Source organism: Eumetopias jubatus, unplaced genomic scaffold, assembly GCF_037043125.1.
Source record: "Eumetopias jubatus isolate StellerSeaLion01/CBP00866 unplaced genomic scaffold, mEumJub1_p1.0 scaffold_6, whole genome shotgun sequence".
Classification (NCBI taxonomy): Eukaryota; Metazoa; Chordata; class Mammalia; order Carnivora; family Otariidae; genus Eumetopias; species Eumetopias jubatus.
The window spans coordinates 27,922,420-27,944,770 of NW_028274812.1; the positions used below are offsets into that span (position 1 = coordinate 27,922,420).

General features: G+C 39.2%; 1 protein-coding gene and 1 non-coding gene across 4 annotated transcripts in view; both read left to right on the plus strand.

Moving 5' to 3' along the window:
* The window catches only part of IL22RA2 (interleukin 22 receptor subunit alpha 2), a 33,823-nt gene extending 11,784 nt beyond the window's left edge, over positions 1 to 22,039 (plus strand). For 2 of the 3 annotated variants that reach the window (XM_028121419.2, XM_088023863.1), the window contains 4 exons: positions 1,218 to 1,353; positions 3,027 to 3,205; positions 19,692 to 19,861; positions 21,312 to 22,039. In XM_028121419.2, coding sequence (XP_027977220.1) covers positions 1,218 to 1,353; positions 3,027 to 3,205; positions 19,692 to 19,861; positions 21,312 to 21,461 — 635 coding nt within the window. In that variant the 3' untranslated portion in view covers positions 21,462 to 22,039. Of the gene's footprint in view, positions 1 to 526; positions 631 to 1,217; positions 1,354 to 3,026; positions 3,206 to 19,691; positions 19,862 to 21,311 lie in introns of all 3 variants that reach the window. The other variant, XM_028121420.2, reaches the window with a different exon arrangement.
* LOC114222803 (U1 spliceosomal RNA) lies at positions 19,029 to 19,192 on the plus strand. The gene has a single exon (XR_003612021.1). It is a non-coding gene; the product is annotated as a U1 spliceosomal RNA (small nuclear RNA).
* Positions 22,040 to 22,351: the final 312 nt, after the last annotated feature.

The window sequence follows — 22,351 nt, forward strand, 5'->3', positions numbered from 1 at the left end:
GAGTGACTCAGATGGCGGTTTAGTGTTCCAGCTCATCTGGCATCTTCAACAAAGAGCGATACATTCACACAGACCTGACGGGACACAGGAAGGCAGGTTTAGGCTTCTGAGGGTGGCAAACTGTGGTAAGGTCAATATACGGGAGGAAACTAATGGAAGGTTTGTTGGCAGACTCCTCTGGCGTCCTCCTGGGCCGAGAAGTCTGTCTCCAATAAAAGGAGAATTTATATCTTGCCTTTAGGCAGAAAAGGGGGAGGGTATCGAGACTTTTCCTGTGTTTGTTGCTTCTTCATTGCCTTCAGCTCACAATATATTTTTTTTAAATGTCTAAGAGGCCTATTTTAGAGGGACATGGTCTAGTTTCCTTCAGATTCTAGAATACAATTTTGTCAGAGTCTCTTGCCTCCACGGGACTGAATGCAGGTGAGACTGATCACCCACTCAGTGAATGAAGGAACGAAGCATAAGCCACTGACAGTACACACTTACCCTCTCCTGCTGCCATTAGACTCAAGATTCTTTTCAGGAACAGTGGGCCCCACAACAGGGCCTTGGACGGTCTCCCCTGATAGCATGGACGGGTTCATCTCAGCAATTATGCTTGAGTTCTTGGAGCCAGGATGCAAGCTGGTAAGTGCAGCCATTCAGGACCCGGGCAACAAGGGCTGATCACCTGGAATAAAGCCAGGTCAGCTGGGAGAGGTTAGGGGCCAGTAAGGCAAGACCCAGCAGTTGAGCAAGATCCTGAGAAAGGAGAAACCGAGTGCTGGGCTGAGGGCCTGGAACAAAAATGGATCCCAGGCAGAATTTTGCCTCAGTGTAGCAGTCACATAATGGCTCCTAGGAAAGTGGGTGAGTGGCCTTGGTGTGGGCTTTTCATCTTGGTCATTACATTCCATCACCATCACGGAAGGGACAGAGGACACTAATTTTTCACTGCTATTTATTCCCTGTAGAGCTTGTGAATAGGGTGGGAGGCTATTACCACCTTTTTTTTTTTTTTTTTGGCCGGGAACACGGTTGTTCTGCAACTTGAGCGTGCATAAAAATCCTCACATTCAAGATTCAAAATGTTGACTTCTGGCTCCACCTCTCCCAACTGCACTTCTAGCAACTACTTTAGGAACACCTTCTGCAAGCATCACACTGCAAAGTATTGCTAAGAACAATGGTGCCCGTGTTCATGTTCAAAGTTTTTCCGTCTCTTTTTATTTTAGAAACTCAGTCAGCCCACGAGTGTCTGAAACCCCAGAGAGTACATTTCCAGTCTCGAAATTTTCACAACATTTTGCACTGGCAGCCTGGGAGGGCTTGCACCAGCAACAGCAGTATCTATTTTGTGCAGTATAAAACGTAAGTAATTTGAGCTTCCTCCAGCTGACCGAGATGGCCCCTGGAATTACATGCTCTAGAATGCAGTGGAGTGTTAGGATCTTTTTTCAGTTTCAGAGGGTTTAAGAAGAAGCAGAGGCAGGGACAGGAGTGCCTTGTCTCCTTGAAGGCTTCCTGGGGATACAAAATGCACGATGATGTGCATTCTGTTGGGGAGACGCTTCATCCCTCAGAGACCCAGCGCCGAGACCTTACCAGCTGAGCCTCTGGCTTCACAATGGAGCCTGGCACATGGTGGGCTCTCTACATATTTATCTAGTGAATGTTGGAAGCAAATTGCTTAGCACATAGTAGGTACTCAACCAAGCTGACGTTATTGACAGCTGAAGAAGCAGCTATGGGGCACATGGAGATGAGCGTACAAAATATATTTTAATCCAAAAGTCATTTTTGAAAACTTAGAAAATTCTTTTCAAAAACAAATGGCGCCTGTACCGTGCTGCAGCATGCTCCTCGGGCTGCTTCTGGTGGATCACTGCCAAATTCAGATGTAAGCAATTCCTTTCCTGGATCGAGGCCTGGAAACAGAAACCCCTGATTTGCAAATGGCGGGTTTTCCCACTCACACATTTCTGGAGGTTTTTTGAGGCTCCTCCTTCTCTTCCACATTTTGAGATGCTGGCTGAGAGATACTGACTGAGACAGAGATAGTATAGTTTCACGTTCACGATTTTTCATTCGAAATTCAGAAAATCAGATGTAGCTGTGGACCAAAATAGCAATTCTTATTCCATACCCTCATCCCTGTCTCTCTAGCACAAGGGTAGGTTCAAGGTCAGATTTGCCCATTTATTAACCTCTTGTTAATGTCACAAGAACTATTTCCAGAAGTTTTTCAGTTTTTAACTCCTGCTGCTTTTCTCAACATATTTTGTATAGCAACCGTAAAGTTTATGCATCTTTATTTATACATTAAAATTTATGCAACCCCCGCTCCATTTTCAACAAAAGATCGACGAGATGTGTTGAGTAAGCAATACCTGAGATGAAAAGTGGTAGCAACTTCTCAGAATCGGCCACATTACTCAACAGCAGGCTGATGAGAAGTGAAGAAAACCACAGGGTTGAAACCTCAGAAGCATTAAGGATGTGGGAAGCTAGTACTCAAAAGTGGAAGTTGGTTCAGATACCAGAAGAAAAACTTCACTAAGTATTAAAAACCCCAAAACCCTTTTGCTACTGATACAGAAGGTGTCAGGCTTGAGTTTATCTTTCAGCAAGGTAACGCTTTGATTAACAAGAATAAAACTAAAAAAATTTTTTTTAAGATTTTAAAAAATTTATTCATTTGACAGAGAGAGCGAGCACAAGCAGGGGAAGAGCAGAGGGAGAGGGAAAAACAGGTTTCCTGCTAAGCAGGGATCCCGATGCAGGACTGGATCCCAGGATGCTGGGATCACGACCTGAGCCGAAGGCAGACACAACGGACTGAGCCACCCAGGTGCCCCAAGAATAAAAACTTTTTAAAAGATACATGAGTGCAGCTGGAAGCTTTCACAGTGGTTCTGATGTTGGAGGACAAAAATCCCAACTAGTCTAAAAAATTAACAGACTGAAAAAATGGAAGACTCCTTCAATGGGAAAAAAAAAAAACACACAACAACCCTCAGATCTTTGCCTTTTCCCTTCTATAGGTATGGACAGAGACAATGGAAAAATAAAGACGACTGTTGGGGTATTCTAGAATTCTTTTGCGACCTTACTAATGAAACATCAGATATACAGGAACCTTACTATGGACGGGTGAGGACCACCTCGGCTGAGATCCACTCCGGCTGGACCATGACGCAACGTTTCACTCCCTGGTGGGAAAGTGAGTTCAGGGAGTTTCTTTGCATTTGCTCTTCCTGCCCCTGAGTAGCCCCACAAACCAGGCCCTGTGCTTTGCTGAGCTTTATAGAATCATCTCGTTTGACCTAATTCTCAGAACAACCCTAGAAGATGGCTTTTACTATCCTTATTTTATAGCCCATGAAATCAAGGCACCGAGGCTCCAGTGCTTGGCCAGTTCTCATGGCTTGCACGCCCCAAGTCAGGATTCACATTCTGCTGCATCTGACTGCAGAGCCCACAATCTAGCCTGCTGCCAGACTGCTACCTCCTAGGAAGAAAAGTAGTTTCAGACAGCGGAAAAGGAGTCCTAAAGCTCTATTCCTTTCCTAAGCATGGGAGTGAAGTTCCGGACGATACACTTCAGAAGGATTTTTTGTTGAGGAAATTAAGACTTTTTGTCATCCACCCAAATGGGAGACCAGAAGTTTGCTCTTATATTCATTTCTCAATGACATATTATTTTTTCTAATTTAGTCATAATCCTAGAATAATATAATCTAAAATGTGAATTATAAAATAAACCATTACCATGTAAAAAAACTAGACAGAGGAAGAGAAAAAGAAAAGTGTTTAATGTATATATATGTGTGTGTGTATATACATATATATGTGTGTATATATATATAAAGGCACGCATACCAAAGCAAGAAAGAAAATATGGATATTTACTGCAGTCCTCATAATCACCACTAGTCATGAAGGTAGTTAATATCTCTAACTTCTCTCAGTATTTAACTCAATGTTCGCTTTCTTTCCAGTCAGTACCTCAGCTCTTCACTCTCATGGAGTTGGGTTCTTTTTGGTCTTTCCTATATTCGTTTAACATAACCTTACATTAATTTTTATCATTGAATAGAAGAGCTCTAGAGGCACCCCAGAAGATACTAAGCATACTTCTACCTGGTCCTGTGGTATATATAGCAACTCTGCTTCCCCTTGATATTTGGAACCAGTTGCCCCAGACAACACATAAGGACCTCATTTTCTCTGTGTTGGTTAAATGGCATGAAGAACTCCAGTCAGGAGGCAGCTTCAACTTCCAATTCTTTGAAACCATTGTTATAACCAAGTGTATGGGAAACAAACCATTCATGAGTCGTTCACCATGTTTAATAGTGAGGATTATATACTTCTTATATCCTAGGCCAGTGAACGCCATCTATGAAAGAAATAGCACCATATATCGGTCACAAGATTAGAGCATATATATACCAGTTCATAGGCCACCTCACAAGGTCCTGTCTCTCAAACTGTGTTTTCAATTAGCCACTTTACCTTCCTATAAAACCAAGGGTTTCTAAGTGATGGGATATATCGGAAGGCCAAATATTTTTGTGGGTATGAGACTGACTTCACCTCTTCCACATGAACTTGGTTCTTCTCTCATAAGCAATGTATGGTCGAATATTATGCTCATGAGTAAGACGTCGCTACAGTCACTCTAGGGTGGTCAGGGGGGCTGCTGATAAAAGCATTGAAGCAGAGAAGACGAATCTATCATCAGAAAAGTGTCCAGTCCACTCTGTCTTATCTCCTCACTGTTAGAAGGATTAAAAAATCTACTATATACAGTGAACTATACTAGGGGTTCAGCATTGGTTCTCCTCACAGGGAAGGTGGACTCTCAGTAGTGTCACCACAAGCCTTGGCCAAAGGAAGTCCATATTGTTGAGTCTATATATAGTCTCCATCCCTTTCACACAGCCATTTTGTTCATGAGCCTAAGGAATAAGTATGAGACACTGGGGAAATAGGCTTTCACTGCCTCCCTGTAGAGTTTTTTAAACAACTTTATTGAGACATAATTGACACCCCTTTCAATTACCTATATAATGTGTACAATTCAGTGGTTTTTAGTATATTAATAGATATTACAACCCTCACCTACAGCCAATTTTAGAACATTTTCATTACCTCAAAAAGAAACACCATACCCCTTGACTATCAGCCTCTTACTCTCTCATTTCTCCAGCCCCTTAGTCCCAGGCAACCACTAATCTACTTCTTGTATCTATAGAGTTAGGGAACTCTAACATTCTTGACATTTCATATGAATGGAATCATGTAATATGTGGTCTTTTGTGACTGGCCACTTCCACTTAGCAAAATGTTTTTTAAGGTTCATTCACATAGCATGTATCAGTACTTCTTTCTGTGGCTGAATAATATTTCAGTACATGAATATATAACATTTTGTTTATCCATTCCTCAGTTGATGGACATTTAATTTGTTTTTACATTTTGGCTATTGTAAATAGTGCTCCTATAAACATTCACGTACAAGTTTTGTGTAAACAAATGTTTTTATTTCTCTTAGGTATATACATAGAAGTGAAATCCCTAGGTCTCATGGTAACTCTGTTTAATCATTTGAGGAACTGCCAGACTATTTTCCAAAGCAGCTGCACCATTGTATATTCCCTTCAGCAGTGTATGAGAGTTCTTATTTCTCCACATCCTTAACAATACCTACCTGACTTTTTGATTATAGCTGTCTTAGTCAGTATGAAGTGATATCTCATGGGTTGTTTTGGTTTTGTTTTTTGTTTTTGTTTTTGTTTGAGAGAGAGAACACAAGAGCAGGCAGAGAGAAAGAAGCAGACTCCACATTAAGCAGGGAGGACAATGTAGGGCTTGATCTCTGGACTCCGGGGTCATGACCTGAACCAAAGGCAGACACTTAACCGACTGAGCCATCTTGGCACCCCCCTCATGTGGTTTTGATTTGCATTTCCCTGATGATTAATGGTGTTGAGTATCTTTTCATGTGTTTATTGGCCATTTGTGTATCTCTCTTGGAGGAAAATCTATTTCGATCCTTTGCCATTTTTAAGTTGGATTATTTGCTTTTTATTATTAAGTTGTAAGAGTTCTTTATTTTTAAGATTTTATTTATTTATTTGACAGAGAGAGAGACACACTGAGAGAGGGAACACAAGCAGGGGGAGTGGGAGAGGGAGAAGCAGGCTTCCCCTGGAGCAGGGAGCCCGATGAGGGGCTCAATCTCAGGACCCTGGGATCATGACCTGAGCTGAAGGCAGACACTTAATGACTGAGCCACCCAGGCACCCCAAGAGTTCTTGATATACTATGGATACCAGACCTTAGTCAGATATATGATTTTCAAATATTTTCTCCCATTCTGTGGTTTGTCTTTTCACTTTCTTGATAGAGTGATTTGAAGCACAAAATGTTTTAATTTTGATGAACTATTTTTTCCCTGTTGTCCATGCTTTTGGTAATATCTAAAAATCTTTTGCCAAATCTAAGGCTATGGAGGTATATCTTAAGTTTTCTTAAAAAGAGTTTTATAGTTTTAGCTCTTACATTTAGGTCTTTGATCCATTTTGAGTTCATTTTTGCGTATGGTGTGAGGTAAGCGTCCACCTTCATTCTTTCATAAATGGCTATCCAGTTGTCTAGTGTCATTTTGTTGAAAAGGCTATTCTTTTACCCTTGAATGATCTTGGTGCTCTTGGTGAAAGTAAGTTAATCGTAGACCTGTGGGTTTATTTCTAAATTTTCAGTTTGATTCCAATGATCTATATGTCTTTCCTTGTTCCAGTACCAAGGAATTTTTTTAAGATTTTATCTATTCATGGGGCGCCTGGGTGGCTCAGTCATTAAGCGTCTGCCTTCGGCTCAGGTCATGATCTCAGGGTCCTGGGATCGAGCCCCACATCAGGCTCCCTGCTCAGCGGGAAGCCTGCTTCTCCCTCTCCTTCTCTCACTGCTTCTGTTCCCTCTCTGTGTCTCTCTCTGTCCAATAAATAAATAAAAAAATCTTAAAAAAATTTATAAAAAAGATTTTATCTATTCATTTGAGAGAGAGAGAGAACAAGTCAGGGGGAGTGGCAGAGGGAGAGGGAGAGACTTCCCGCTGAGCTGGGAGCCCGATGCTGGGCTTGATCCCAGGACCCCAGGATCATGACCTGAGCTGAATGCAGACACTTAACTGACTGAACCACCCAGACACCCCCACACTGTCTTGATTACTGTTGCTTTGTAGCAAATTTTGAAATTGGGGGGTGTGAGCCCTCCTACTTTTTTTTTTCTTTTTCAAGATGGTTTTGGCTATTCTGGGTCCCTTGCAATTCTATATTCACCTAGATTTTTGAAAGCTTCCTTTTGGTAGGTGTATTTTGCTTTGCATTCACATGGACACAGAAATATTTGCTTAGGGGTCCATCCATATACTTCTTATCCAGACCTCCTGCCACCAGCTGAGTGTGTTTAACACTGTAGAAGTCCACTTCTGGCCAGTACCATCATGTCATGCAGAGCCTTCTGGGAACCAGGCTTCTTCTTCTTCTTTTTTTTTTTTTTTCTTCTTACGTTAAGTGGTCATAAGGGACTCTTCAAGATGCCATAACTGTAGAGGAGGAAAAAGTGATAAGGCAGTAGATATAGTTGCACTGAGAGGATGGACCACCTACTTTCACAAACTAACTTGATGGTAAGACCTACTAGAGGGTGGACTCCTATAATCCATTTCCACTTAATATTGGCATGTTTTTGAACACTTTATGATGTTCTGTATCAGAGGACACCCAGTTCATGATAGGAAATTCAGGTCACATGTTTCCCTAATATCCCTTGACTCAAGTGTTCAGTTTTTATCAGGGCTCAGGGAGTCTGGAACTTTTTCTCAAAAGAAAAATAGTTATTTTCTAAAGAGGGTATGACTTTGTTCCAAAGACTTAGAATCGCCACAGTCTCTAAATAGCATCCTGATCTGCCAGAGATAATTTGAAGATTGTTGGATTTTCTGGATCATAAAAGACAAGAGGCAGAGCTGCTTGTTGGCAACATGAACTAGTTGAGAAGTCTGTCATTTAGTCTGGGTCCTTCTCAAAGCTGAAAATCTTACGGGTTACTTTGCAAATGGGTAACACAACTAAATGCAATCTGTGTTTCCTCCAAAATGCATAGAGACCCAACAAACCCAGTGAATCTTTCTTAGCAATAGAGGATGCAAAGCAACTTGCCTTTTACTTGAGAGGAAATGTCTCAACAAACCCCAGAGGAAATTTAACTCCAACACTCTCCTTCAGTGTATCTTACTAAAGCATCTACAGTGTGTAGGACTTAAGGTATACCAAGTTCAATCAGCACCATGAGCTCTTTAGTGGACCAACATGATATCCGGTGGTACAAAGATCAAAGACCCTGTAGATTATATGTGACAGAGATCTAGATGACAATGAAAGCCAAGTGAAAGGAAATTGTTCTGATGCTTTCTAATTATTGGAAAAAGGAAGGAAAAAATTCTCCAGTCAATAGCTATATTGATTGGCTCCAGAACAGAGATACTGTAACTGAATAGCAATCACACCATGGTTACCACCTGAGTACATTTACAATTACCCTTTTTATTATTCAAGATCCATCTTTTTGGAAGAGGAGGGTATAATTCAAATAAATGAGTCAAGTGGGGAAGTGATACATCTCACCACTCCTGCATTTTTCAAGATGTTTTTGATGCACAAATTTTGTTCAAAAGAGGAACTCCATTGGCTTCCACTTGGCCTTGCATCCCATAATAACTTCTATGCCACAGATCAGGGAACTGGAATGGAAATGAATTCTATCAGTTGTTGTGTATATCTCATTAAATTTACTTTTATTACCTGACCACTATAAGAATGCACTATATGAGGCATTCTGAGTCCACAGAGATTATCATCAACTCAGAATCAGGGTCCCATTACTGGCCAGAGTCTGTACTTACCTTTCTCCAGTTCACAGTTATCCTCTAGGGAAGGATGAAAGAAGATTTATCATAAAACAGGTAGCATTATTACTTCACTTGCCTTCCAAATCTCACCCTAGTGATCTAACTAGTGCAATGTCCAATTAAACACAAACTAATTAGATCATGTCCAGAATGCTAGATGCATTGGAATTTAGAATAAGGCATCTTTAGTTTTGCAAGTGTTCAACTAGTAGAAGAGTGGAATGGGAATTGAGCAAACTATCAATGGCATCCAGCACAGTATTTCTTGGAATAACTCGAGATTCAAGCCCAATACATTCTACCACCAATTCTCTGGTTGAGGAAAAGGAAATTGTATGACTAAGCTGGTAGACAGCAAAGAGGGAGTTTGAGGAGTAGTTTAATTACTATATTCAAGTCTAGAAAAGGGGTCAAGTTCAAATTTGTTCCTCAAACAAAGCTTTCTTGAGTATGATCCATTAGGTTAGTTGATACGATTAGCCAGAGACATTGGCCAAGATGAGCTTCAACTCAATTATATTTTAATTTAGATAGTGTTGCATTAAGAAGAGTTTGTGTTCTCTCTGTATGACTATCCCATGAAGGAAAAAAAAACCCCAAAACTAAAAAAGCCTTCTGCCAGGACCTCTTAAGGAGAGAAAAAAAAGCAGTGTGTAACATAGTCAAAACTGGAGATACTCTTGTTGAAGAGATGATGAGAGCCCTGCTCACTTGCCTGTTTCCTTACCTTGAACTTTGCTTCTCCTGCCACAGGTCCTGAGGATTTCTGAAAATAATGTTTTGAAAAACACGTTGCTAGGCTATTAGAACAGCATGTTCCTAGAGTCTGTGACAGGCCTAATGAATCAACTGGCTCATTGACTCATCTGAGACCTGTTTCTGAACATTGGGGTGTGGTTTTAGGTTAAGGGATTCTGGCTCCTGGTATCTATCGAGGGACAAAGCAACATTAAAAAAAACAACAACAACAACAACAATAACAAAAAAAAAACCCAAAAATCTTCTAAAGTTAAAGCAGCATTTGAGGCTCAGTATGATTTCAGTATTTTTTAAAACCATATTTTCTTGAATTAAAAATAGCTGTGGAGTTTTGGAGTAGGCCGGATTTTCTAATGGAGTGACTTAAATTCAGATTAAATAATCACCTTGGCTCCATTCATTCTGCAAGTATTTATGAAGCACTTACTATGTTCTGGACATTATACTAGGTCCTGGGGAGAAAATAGGAAGCACAGCAGATAAAGAACTTTCTTTCTTCACAGAGATTTCTGTTTAATGGAGAAGACAGACTTTAATAAAATAGTAATACAAACAAACATGATACCAATGGCAGGTGGTACAAAAGAGATCCACAGTGCTATCAGAGCCTAGTCAAGGAGGGACCTGATCAGGGATGTCAGGAAAAGCATCTCTGGGGAAATGACACTTGAGCTGACATCTAAAGATGAATGGAGGTTAACTAGATAAAAAATGTTGGAGGATTTCCAGGCAAAGGGAATAGCATTGGCAAGTCCCTCTGGCAGGATGAAGCAGGTCAAGGACAAGAGACTGAAAGATAGATGCATGGTGAAGAAGAGCAGGCAGGAGGAATGTGAAATAAGAGGGGACCACTGGAGAGATAGACCAGGAATGAAAATTTTCTATTAAGGAGTTATGACTTCTTCCAGAAAAATATAAAGTAATTTTTTTTAGATTTTATTTATTTTTTGAGAGAGAGAATGAGAGAGAGAGGGAGAGAGAGCACATGAGAGGGGGGAGGGTCAGAGGGAGAAGCAGACTCCCTGCTGAGCAGGAAGCCCGACGCGGGACTCGATCCCAGGACTCCAGGATCATGACCTGAGCCGAAGGGAGTCGCTTAACCAACTGAGCCACCCAGGCGCCCTACAAAGTAATTTTTTTAAGATTTATTTATTTATATTAGAGAGAGAGCTCATGGGGGGGTAGGGACCAAGGGAGAGAATCTCAAGCAGACTCCCCACTGAGCATGGAGACTGACATGGAGCTGTATCTCACCACCCGGAGACCATGATGTGAGCTGAAATCAAGAGTCCGACTGAACCACCCAGGTGCCCCTGGAAAAATATAAAGTAATTTTAATCAGGGATGACATGATCAGATTTGTGTGTTGAAAAGATCACTTTGGCTATATTCAGAAGTACAGATCAGAAAAAGAAGAGATTGGATACAGGTAAGTGAGTTAGTGAGTTCTTTTTTTTTCTTTATTAACATATTAACATATAACATACACAGACCTGTACCCCTGAAACAAATACCCCTGTTGTTTCCTGTTATTGATTCTAGCCATTCTGACAGATGTGAGGTGGGGTCTCACTGTGGTTCCTTTTGCATTTCCCTGATGATGAGTGATGCTGAGCATCCTTTCACGTGGCTCTCGGCCATCCGTATGTCTTCTTTGCACAAATATCTATTCAGTTCCTCTGTCCACTTGCTACATCATTGTTATTGCATTATTGCAATATTGCATTGTTATTACAATTATTATCACTGCTATTGATTTGCATCAATTCTTTTTATATTTTGCATATTGATATTATCAAGATAATATAATACCTGACCATTATCAGACCATATCTGACCGTAATATCTGACCATTATCACATAGATGGTTTGCACTATTTCCTCCCACTCCATAGGTTGCCTTTGCATTTTGTGGATGGTTTCCCTTGCTGTGCAGAAGCTTTTAAGTTTCATAAAAAAAAAAAAAAAAAAAAAAGGGGCGCCTGGGTGGCTCAGTCGGTTAAGCGGCTGCCTTCGGCTCAGGTCATGATCCCAGGGTCCTGGGATCGGGCCCCGCATCGGGCTCCTTGCTCCGCGGGAAGCCTGCTTCTCCCTCTCCCACTCCCCCTGCTTGTGTTCCTGCTCTCGCTGTGTCTCTCTGTCAAATAAATAAATAAATAAATCTTTAAAAAAAAAAAAAAAATTATTTGTTTCAGGGGTACAGGTCTGTGATTCATCAGTCTCACAATTCACAGCACTCACCATAGTACATACCCTCCCCTAGCCACCCCATCCCTCCCACCCCCCTCCACTCCAGCAACTCTCAGTTTGTCTCCTGAGATTAAGAGTCTCTTACAGTTTGTCTCCCTCTCTGGTTTTGTCTTATTTCATTTTTCCCTCCCTTCCCCTATGATCCTCTCTCTTGTTTCTCAAAATCTTCATATCAGTGAGATTATATGATACTTATCTTTCTCTGATTGACTTATTTCACTTAGCGTAATACCCTCTAGTTCCAATCTTGGCATCCATGTTCATCAGGGATATTGGTCTGTAGTTCTCCTTTTTGATGGAGTCTTTGTCTGGTTTTGGGATCAAGGTAATGCTGGCCTCAAAAAATGAGTTTGGAAGGCTTCCTTCCATTTCTATTTTTTGGAACAGTTTCAGAAGAATAGGTATTAATTCTTCTTTGATTGTTTGGTAGAATTCCCCTGGGAATTGCTCTAGCTAGCACAGGCATTTTCACAATATTTCACAAGAGCCCTGGGCTCTTGTTTGTTGAGAGATTTTTAATTACTGCTTCAATTTCCTTAGTGGTTATGGGTCTGTTCAGGTTTTCTATTTCTTCCTGGTTCAGTTTTGGTAGTTTATACATCTCTAGGAATGCATCCATTTCTTCCAGATTTTCTAATTTGCTGGCAAAGAGTTGCTCATAGTATGTTCTTATAATTGTTTGTATTTCTTTGGTATTGGTTGTGATCTCTCCTCTTTCATTCATGATTTTATTTATTTGGGTTCTTCCTCTTTTCTTTTTGGTAAGTCTGGCCAGGGGTTTATAATCTTATTAATTCTTTCAAAGAACAAGCTCCTAGTTTCATTGATCTGTTCTACTGTTCTTTTGGTTTCTATTTCATTGATTTCTGCTCTGATCTTTATTATTTCTCTTCTCCTGCTGGGTTTAGGCTTTATTTGCTGTTCTTTCTCCAGCTCCTCTAGGTGTAGGGTTAGGTTGTATATTTGAGATCTTTCTTCTTTCTTGAGAAAGGCTTGTATTGCTATATACTTTCCTCTTAGGACCACCTAAGAGGTGGTCTGCATCCCAAAGATTTTGAACAGTTGTGTTTTAATTTTCATTTGTTTCCATGAATTTTTTTAATTCTTCTTTAATTTCCTGGTTGACCCATTCATTCTTTAGTAGGATGCTCTTTAGCCTCCATGTACTTGAGTTCTTTCTGACTTTCCTCTTGTGATTGAGTTCTAGTTTCAAAGCACTGTGGTCTAAAATATGCAGGGAATGATCCCAATCTTTTGGTACCACTTGAGACCTGATTTGTGATCCAGGATGTGATCTATTCTGGAGAATGTTCCATGTGCACTAGAGAAGAATGTGTATTCTGTTGCGTTGGGATGGAATGTTCTGACTATATCTGTGAAGTCCATCTGGTCCAGTGTATCTGGACCTTTATTTCCTTGTTGATCTTTTGCTTAGATGATCTGTCCATTTCAGTGAGGGGGGTGTTAAAGTCCCCTAGTATTATTGTATTATTGTCAGTGTGTTTCTTTGATTTTGTAATTAATTGGCTTATATAGTTGTCTGCTTGATGTTAGGGGCATAGATATTTACAGTTGTTAGGTCTTCTTATTGGATAGACCCTTTAAGTATGATATAATGTCCTTCCTCATCTCTTATTATAGTCTTTGGTTTAAAATCTAATTTGTCTGGTATAAGGATTGCCACCCCAGCTTTCTTTTGATGTCCATTAGCATGGTAAATGGTTTTCCACCCCCTCACTTTAAATCTGGAGGTGTCTTCACGTCTAAAATGAGTTTCTTGCAGACAGCATATTGATGGGTCTTGTTTTTTTATCCAGTCTGATACCCTGTGTCTTTTGATTGGGGTATTTAGCCCATTGACATACAGGGTAACTATTGAAAGATATGAATTTAGTGCCATTCTGTTGCCTGTAAGATGACTGTTACTGTATATTGTCTCTATTCCTTTCTTGTCTATGTTACTTTTAGGCTCTCTCTTTGCTTAGAGGACCCCTTTAAATATTTCTTGTAGGGCTGGTTTGTTGATTGCAAATTCTTTTAGTTTTTGTTTGTCCTGGAAGCTTTTTATCTCTCCTTCTATTTTCAATGACAGCCTAGCTGGATATAGTATTCTTGGCTGCATACTCTTCTCGTTTAGTGCCCTGAATATATCATGCCAGTCCTTTCTGGCCTGCCAGGTCTCTGTGGATAGGTCTGTTGCCAATCTAATGCTTCTACCGTTGTAGGTTACAGACCTCTTGTCCCAAGCTGCTTTCAGGATTTTCTCTTTGTCTCTAAAACTTGTGAGTTTTACCATTAGATGTTGGGGTGTTGACCTATTTTTATTGATTTTGAGGGGGGTTCTCTGTATCTCCTGGATTTTGATGCCTGTTTCCTTCCCCAAATTAAGGAAGTTCTCTGCTATAATTTGCTCCAATATACCTTCTGCCCCTCTCTTTCTCTCTTCTTCTGGGATCCCAATTATTCTAATGTTTTGCTTTATGGTATCACTTATATCTCGAATTCTCCCCTCCTGATCCAGTAGTTGTTCCTCTCTCTTTTTCTCAGCTTCTTTATTCTCCATCATTTGGTCTTCTATATCACTAATTCTCTCTTCTGCCTCATTTATCCTAGCAGTTAGAGCCTCCATTTTTTATTGCACCTCATTAATAGCCTTTTTGATTTCAACTTGGTTAGATTTTAGTTCTTTTATTTCTCCAGAATGGGATTCTCTAGTGTCTTCTATGCTTTTTTCAAGCCCAGCTACTATCGCTATAATCATCATCCTGAATTCTAGTTCCAACATCTTACTAATGTCTGTATTGATTTAGGTCCCTGGCAGTCGGTACTGCCTCTTGTTCTTTTTTTTGAGGTGAGTTTTCCATCTTGTCATTTTGTCCAGAGGAGAATAGATGAATGAGAGAATAAAATGCTAACAGGATAACAACAACCCCAGAAAAATATACACTAAACAAATCAGAAGAGACCTTCCAGAAATGGTTGCTTTTCTGTTCAGAGAGTTGCTGCTATTATTTTCTTCGACCTCCTGTTGAGTTTGTAGGTGTTCTGAATGGTTTGATAACTATCTACCTGAATTCCTGGGACCAGAAGAAACTTAGGTCTCCTACTCCTCTGCCATCTTGCACCTCCCCCGCGAGTTAGTGAGTTCTTGTAATAGTCTGTAAGAGTCAGGATTTGGCTTGAATTAGGAAATGGAAAGGACTATAAAAAATTTATCATTGAAGAGACATTTGGTAGGAAAAATTGGCAGGGCATGGTGATGGGTTGTATGTAGAAATAAGGAAGAAGGACATGTCAAAGATGACCTCTAAGCTTCCAGCTTGCATAATTGGATGAATCACTGAGATTTTTTTTATGAGGTTTGATGGAAAAAGACCAATTTGATGGGGTACAGAGTATTGGAGATCATAAGTCAGTTTTGAATATGTTGAGTTTAATATGCTTTTCAGATATCCAAGGGAAATATCTATGCAGATCCAGAACTCTATTAGACACACATTGGCATATAGTACAATGGGCATTGATAAGACTGCTGAAGCAGGAAGAAGTATTGAGAAGGAGTGTTGAGTAAGGCCAGATATTAAAAGAATCTCAACAAAAGATGCCTGAGTAGGGAAGACATATCTCAAAAGGAGACTGAGAAGAAATAGCCAACAAGGTAGGAGGAACCCAGCGGACTGGTATATTTGTGAATGGTCTGGGAAGAGAATATTTCAAGGAGAGAGCAGTTGAGTAAAATGGACTTGTGAGGTCAAGTAATCCTAAACTGTCCACTGTAACACAATCACGATTCAGTGCATAGGTCAAGAATGGTCACTCGGTTACAAAGCTCAGCATCCTAGATCACACACCAGGAGCTCCTGTGATGTCTGCAGCCAGGCTCACTGGTATTCTAGGCCAATGCTTGAAATATATATTTCACCTGTATTTAAGATTAAGTATCACATTAAGCAACCAAATCTAAGATAATGAAGGTATACATTCAAAGGATAGGTTCTGCATGCATATGATTAAAAGGAAATTCTTCAGTAATAATAACTTGGGCCAGAAGGCGCAAGGATTGGTCAGCTTACACATAAATTTTAAAAAGTGAAAAAAAATACATAGTAGTATTTAATCTTGCCACTATTCATCCTTAACTAATGTCTACCAATTGAAATAAGTCTAAACTCTGAGTCACATTATTAAAAAAGGACTGGATTTTTTGGTTTTGGTTTTTTTGGTGCTAGATATGTGATAAGAATGTTAGAAATATGTTTTTTATCTAGGAGAAAATTAAACATACATCAAACTAGCATATAAAACTAAGAAATAACTCATTCTTCTCATCTTGCAAGGGATACACAAGGGGTCTGTGGTCACTAGAATTTGGAACATGGAAATCACAAAGAGGATTGAATACCAACTACCTCAGAAACTTAAAGTGTAAACAAAGGGGAAATCCTTCACCAAGCAATTATGCAAAATTTCTCACATTTGAAAAGTGAATTAACAACTTTTGGTTTCAGATTAAATGGCGTGGGTTGGAAGTTGCAAGGGTAGAAACTGTCTTCTTCTAAAATGCTCACAAAGTCTGGATAAAACATTACACATTCTTTTAACTCTACAGAGGAACATGAAAGAAAGGAAATCTCCAGGGTCCAAAACAAAGTAGCTGGAAACCAGAAGGGAAACCAGAGGATAAACAAAGTGAAGACTTATTATCCTGTGGGCATTTTCCCACCTTGGTAACTAGACCCTGAGTGGTAACAGCCATTCCTGGGGCAGAAGACTAGGTTATAGCCCACACAAGGTGGGGAGTTAAAACTAGTACCCTCACAAAATCTTGGACACTTGGAGGCCTCCTATAAATAAAAGAGCAGACTAGGAAAAACCCTTCCAAGAAAGAGGAAACAAAGGAGGGCCTAGTCTCAGTATTTACTCTGTTAGCAATTAGGTGTTTCCTAAATTCATAAAGGCTTGAGATTCAAATATATCCAACTTTTGTGTTTCAGAAAACACCAACTTGAGGTTGAACCAGGTTGATGGTGCCACAGGACAGCTTGCAGACACAAAACCAAATACCAGAGTTCAGAAGAATTGCAACACATCTAGGGTCATTTGATTTGTGTCCACTGTGTAGTCCAGTGGAGTCACTATGGTCTAAATGAGACTAAATAAAACAATAAATCATGTTCCCCTACATCACCCATTTATAAAATCGGTCTGGCTGGCTGAAAACAATAAAACTCAGCAGTTGTATCTTGTCGGCCAAAGTGCCTGCTTCTATTTTTGTAAGTAAAATTCTATTGTAACATAATCACACCCATTCATTTACATTTTGCTTGTAACTGCTTTCCTACTGCAAGAAATGGCAAAGTGGAGTAGTTACAGAAGACTCACGTACCGCCCAAAAGCCTGAAGTAGTTATTATCGGGCCCTTTACAGAAAATGTTTGTTGACTACCATTCCATAAGATAACATGGGAGAATATTTTTCATAACTTTGGGATGGGCAGATCCCCAAAAGTACTAATGCTGAAGGAAATAACTGATAAATCGGGCTACACTAAAATTAAGAATTTCTATTTATCAAAATATACTATTAAAATGATGAAAATGCAAGTCACAGAAGATATTTACAATGTCCTTGATAAAGGACTATGTTCAGAATGTACAGCAAACTCTTACAAATTAATAAGACCAGACAACCAATTAAAAAGTGAGCAAAAGACTTGAACAGCTCTTTGCAAAAGAGGCTAATAAATAATAAATGGCTAATAGACACATGAAATTCCATTAGTCCTCAGGAAAACGTAACTCAGAAACACAATGAATTGGTACTATAGACTTACCAGAATGGCCAAAATTAAAATTTGTAAAAATAATAATGTCAAGTGTTACAATGTGAAAAATAGGAACTTTCATATACCACTTAAGGGAATATAAATTGGTGTGTCCACTGAAACATGGAAATATCTATAAAAGCTAAATCTGTATACAATAACCTAAACCTGTGAATAAATTGTGATATTCATACAATTAAATACTACATAGCAATCAAAAGAACAAACTCTTGATACATGCAACAACATGGATGAATATATACATATATATATACAAATAGGCAAATATATATATATACATATTTGTATGTATTTGCTATTTGCTAGGGCTGCCACGGAATACCACAGATCACTTGCTTAAACAAGAGAAATTTACTTTCCCACAGTTCTGAGTCTAGAAGGCTAAGGCCAAAGTGCCGGCAGGTTTGGTTTCTTCCAAGGCCTCTCTCCTTGGCTTTCTCTCTGTGTCCTCACACAGTCATCTCTCTGTGCTCATGCGTGTCAATGTCTTCTTAGAAGGACACCAGTCATATTGGATTAGGCCCCACCCATATCACTCATGAAGTCAGTATGACTTTATTTTACCTTAATTACCTCTTTAAAGGGCTTCTCTCTCCAAATATAGTCATATTCTGTGGTACTAGGGATTAGAGCTTCATCCTATGAATTCTCAGGGGATACAATTCAGCCCATATATATATATAAATAGTGAAAGAAGCCAGACACACAAAAAAAGTGTATATTGTATGATTTCAAACACTTAAATATATGGGGATGCCTGCGTGCCTCAGTTGGTTAAGCATCCAACTCTTGATTTTGGCTCAGGTCATGATCTTGGGGCCATGGGATCAAGCCCCACATTGGGCTCCACACTCAGCATGGAGTCTGCTTGAGATTCTCTCTCTCTCTCTGCCCCTCCCCTGCTCAGGTGCGCATGCTTTCTCTCTCTCTCTCAACAAATGAATAAAATCTTAAAAAAAAAAAAAACTAATGTATATGATGATAGAAGTGAGGACAATTGTGATTATCTTCTGGGGCTAAGTAATGGGAGAGAAAATGAAGGAAGTTTCTGGGGTGCTAATAATGTTCTGTTTTTAATCTGGATAATAGCTCTTCAAGAGTGTTTATTTGTGAAGATTTGTTGAGCCATATGATTTATTTATTTATGATTTATTTTATCTGTCAATATCTAACTTACAGGTCAATAAAAGTTTATTTAAAATTTAAAAATTCATACTTACCTGGTGGGAGAGATAGCATGATCATGAAGGTGGTTCTCTCAGGGTGAGGCTCATCCATTGCACTCAGGTCATTCTGACCCCTGCAATTTCCCCAAGCACAGGAAATTCGGCTGCACAGTTTCTGCTGGTAGAGGACTGTGTTCACACTTTCCTCTGATTTAAAAAAAAAAAAATTAAAAATTAAATTAAAAAAATTCAAACAAAAGTAACAAAAACAAAAGTATCAACTTTAGACATGTGCTCACAATAAAAACACAAGGGAACAGATCAGTATAAGCAAGTTTGGAACAAACAGTCATCTACCGGACTAGCCTTTCAAGTATTTATAATAGTGGAAGCAGATAGCAAAGTAAATAAAGACATAACAGAGGAAATAAAAGCATAATCAAAGTTCAAAATATTATTTTTAAGGACCAAATAGATTGAAAAAAACCCAAATAGAGCTCATCTGATAAAGGTATCAGTCTTTGCAAGGAAAAAATTATCTTTAAAGAAACTTCTCAGACATTCATATTTTAGGTGTCAACAGTAACTCTTTATAATGATTTCTGCCAGATCTCTGATTCTAATCTTGACTTGTTGTTATCTAGAGTGTGTTCATGTGAAATATTATATTTTTTGAATGATTTGTCAAATTTTCCTATTCTTTCTCCAGCAAAAATAGATCCTCCCGTCATGAATATAACCCAAGTTAATGGATCTTTGTTGGTGATTCTCCATGCTCCAAATTTACCATATAGGGACAAAAAAGGAAAAAGTGTATCAGTAGAAAATTACTATGAGCTAGTATACCGAGTCTTTATAATTAATAATTCACTGGAAAAGGTAAGTTCAGGTGAATTGATAAGTTTGGTATTTTTCTTTTGTTCACTTAAGTAACATTTTAGCTCTAAAGTATGTCCTCTCTTTTGCCACTCAATCCCCTCTTACTTTTCTTAACCTTTTTTTAAATTCCTTCTCACTTCCACCCTCATTGATAAACAATTAGCAGTTGGCATCACCATTACAACTCTTGTGTATGTGTATCTGTGTTTCTGCCTTTGTTCAGCTGGTGTCCACTTAATCTTGCTTGCATATCTAAAGATTGGTGTGAATGATATTTAATTCCATACTCATTTTTATGGATTTTACACAAACTTTTCTTTTCTTTTTAGTGTTCAACGACTCATTAGTTGCGTATAACACCCAGTGCTCATCACAACACGTGCCCTCCTTAATACCCGTCACCTGGTTACCCCATCCCCCCACACCCCTCCCTTCTGTAACCCTCAGTTTGCTTCCCGGAGTCCAGAGTCTCTCATGATTTGTCTCCCTCTCTGATTTCTTCTCATTCAGTTTTCCCTCCCTTCCCCTGTGGTCCTCCGAGCTATTCCTTATGTTCCACATATGAGAGAAACCATATAATAATTGTCTTTCTCTGCTTGACTTATTTCACTTAGCATAATCCCCTCCAGTTCCATCCATGTCGATGCAAATGGTAGGTATTCATCCTTTCTGATGACTGAGTAGTATTCCATTGTATATATGGACCACATCTTCTTTATCCAATCATCTGTTGAAGGACATCTTGGCTCTTTCCACAGTTTGGCTCTTGGGGACATTGCTGCTATGAACATTTGGGCACACTTTTTAAGTGGCTTTTGGGTCACAGCATTATGTCTTTATGCCAATTTTGCTATAATATTTTAATCCACCATCAGTGCCTTTATCTTGTATGATGCTTAATTGAATGTTCCTTTTCAGTGTCCATCTAAGGCAGGGTTCCTTTGGTTCTAAGGAACAGAAACCTGTTTAAACTTGTTCACACAGAAAAGGGGAGGGAGAGGGGAGTTTTATTAGGAGGTAACAAGTGATCTTAGGGACAGGCAGATGCAGGAAAGATAGTGCTGCCAGGCTTTGAAGTGACTGGGAAGGACAAATGGAGAAGCAGTTCTTAAAGGATGTGAGTTCATCTCTCTAGCCACATGTTGTACAGTGTCTCCAGTGGTCTCCATGTCTCCCCCATTCTCCTCACTGTACAGTCCAAATTCTTGGACAAGAGACTCTGGCCACTCGGTCAGCCAGTCAGCAGCCCTCATGTTGCATGTACGTAGCCATGACCTGTCCATTTATCAGGCTCTGAATAAGGACTCTGGAGGAGGATGTGTCTGGGAAGAAAGCCTATAACCTAACTACTACTGAGACCACGGAGAACTTATTAATTTTATCACAAATAGGGCAAGTTGGTGACTAACCAAAAACCATTTACAATCTTATTTTTCCCCTTTATGTATAGGAGCAAAAGGTATATGAAGGAGCCGGCAGAGTTGTTGAAATTGGAGCTCTGGCACCTCACTCTGTTTACTGTGTGGTGGCTGAAATGTACCAGCCCATGCTAGACAGAAGAAGTCAGAGAAGTGAAGAGAGATGTGTGGAACTTCCTTGAAGGAGTATGGAGTGCTCCACAGCATGGAAATCGAAAACTCTCTGAGAATGGGATGGCTCATGGTTGAAGGATCTCACTGAAAGTTGTGTTTATATTTTCTTGATGCAGCCTTCACCATTACACCTCAGGGAACTCTTTGTTTATCCATTCTTTCTTCCTTTACGTTGTATTTGTGAACTAACTTAAGCAACACTGCTCAAAACATTGGAATTTAAAGAGGAGGCAGAGAATAAAGGGCTCTCTGAAATGCAGAACTTTATTTCTCAATGTAACATCCCAACAACAATCTGCATTTGCTCTAAGCTAAATAAACATTTGAGAGCCAAGGTAAGAGTAGGCATTTAACAAACTATTGTTGGATTAATTTTTTTTAAGATAACATTACAGACAGAAGCAATCCTGAAGCAATCCTTTTTCACTCTCTATTGAGACAGTTAACTTGACATAGATAGGCCAATTTTTGCATAACTGGAACTTTTACCTGAATGAATATTTTCCCATACATTTCCTATTTCATATGAATATACTGTCTCATACATTTCTATTATAAGATATTTCTACTTAATGAACTAATATTTTCTTTTAAATTCTATGTAAATAAAAATAGTATTTGAAAAAAACTCATGATCTCTGGACTAATATCTAGATTAATATTGACAATGACATCTAAATACCAAAGGAATCCTATGCAACACAATTTCTCTCATTTACTCACATTAAGGTTTTCTTTTCTGTGTTTGTTTTTTCATATTGCCATAAAATAATTTATCCTTATTCTCAAAATCAAGTAAATATCTTTTAGCAACAAAGTAAAAAGAAGCTTTGATCCCAATTTATACCATACTTACTATTCAACCCTCCTGGGCAAAGGGTCTCTTGCTGGTGGCACC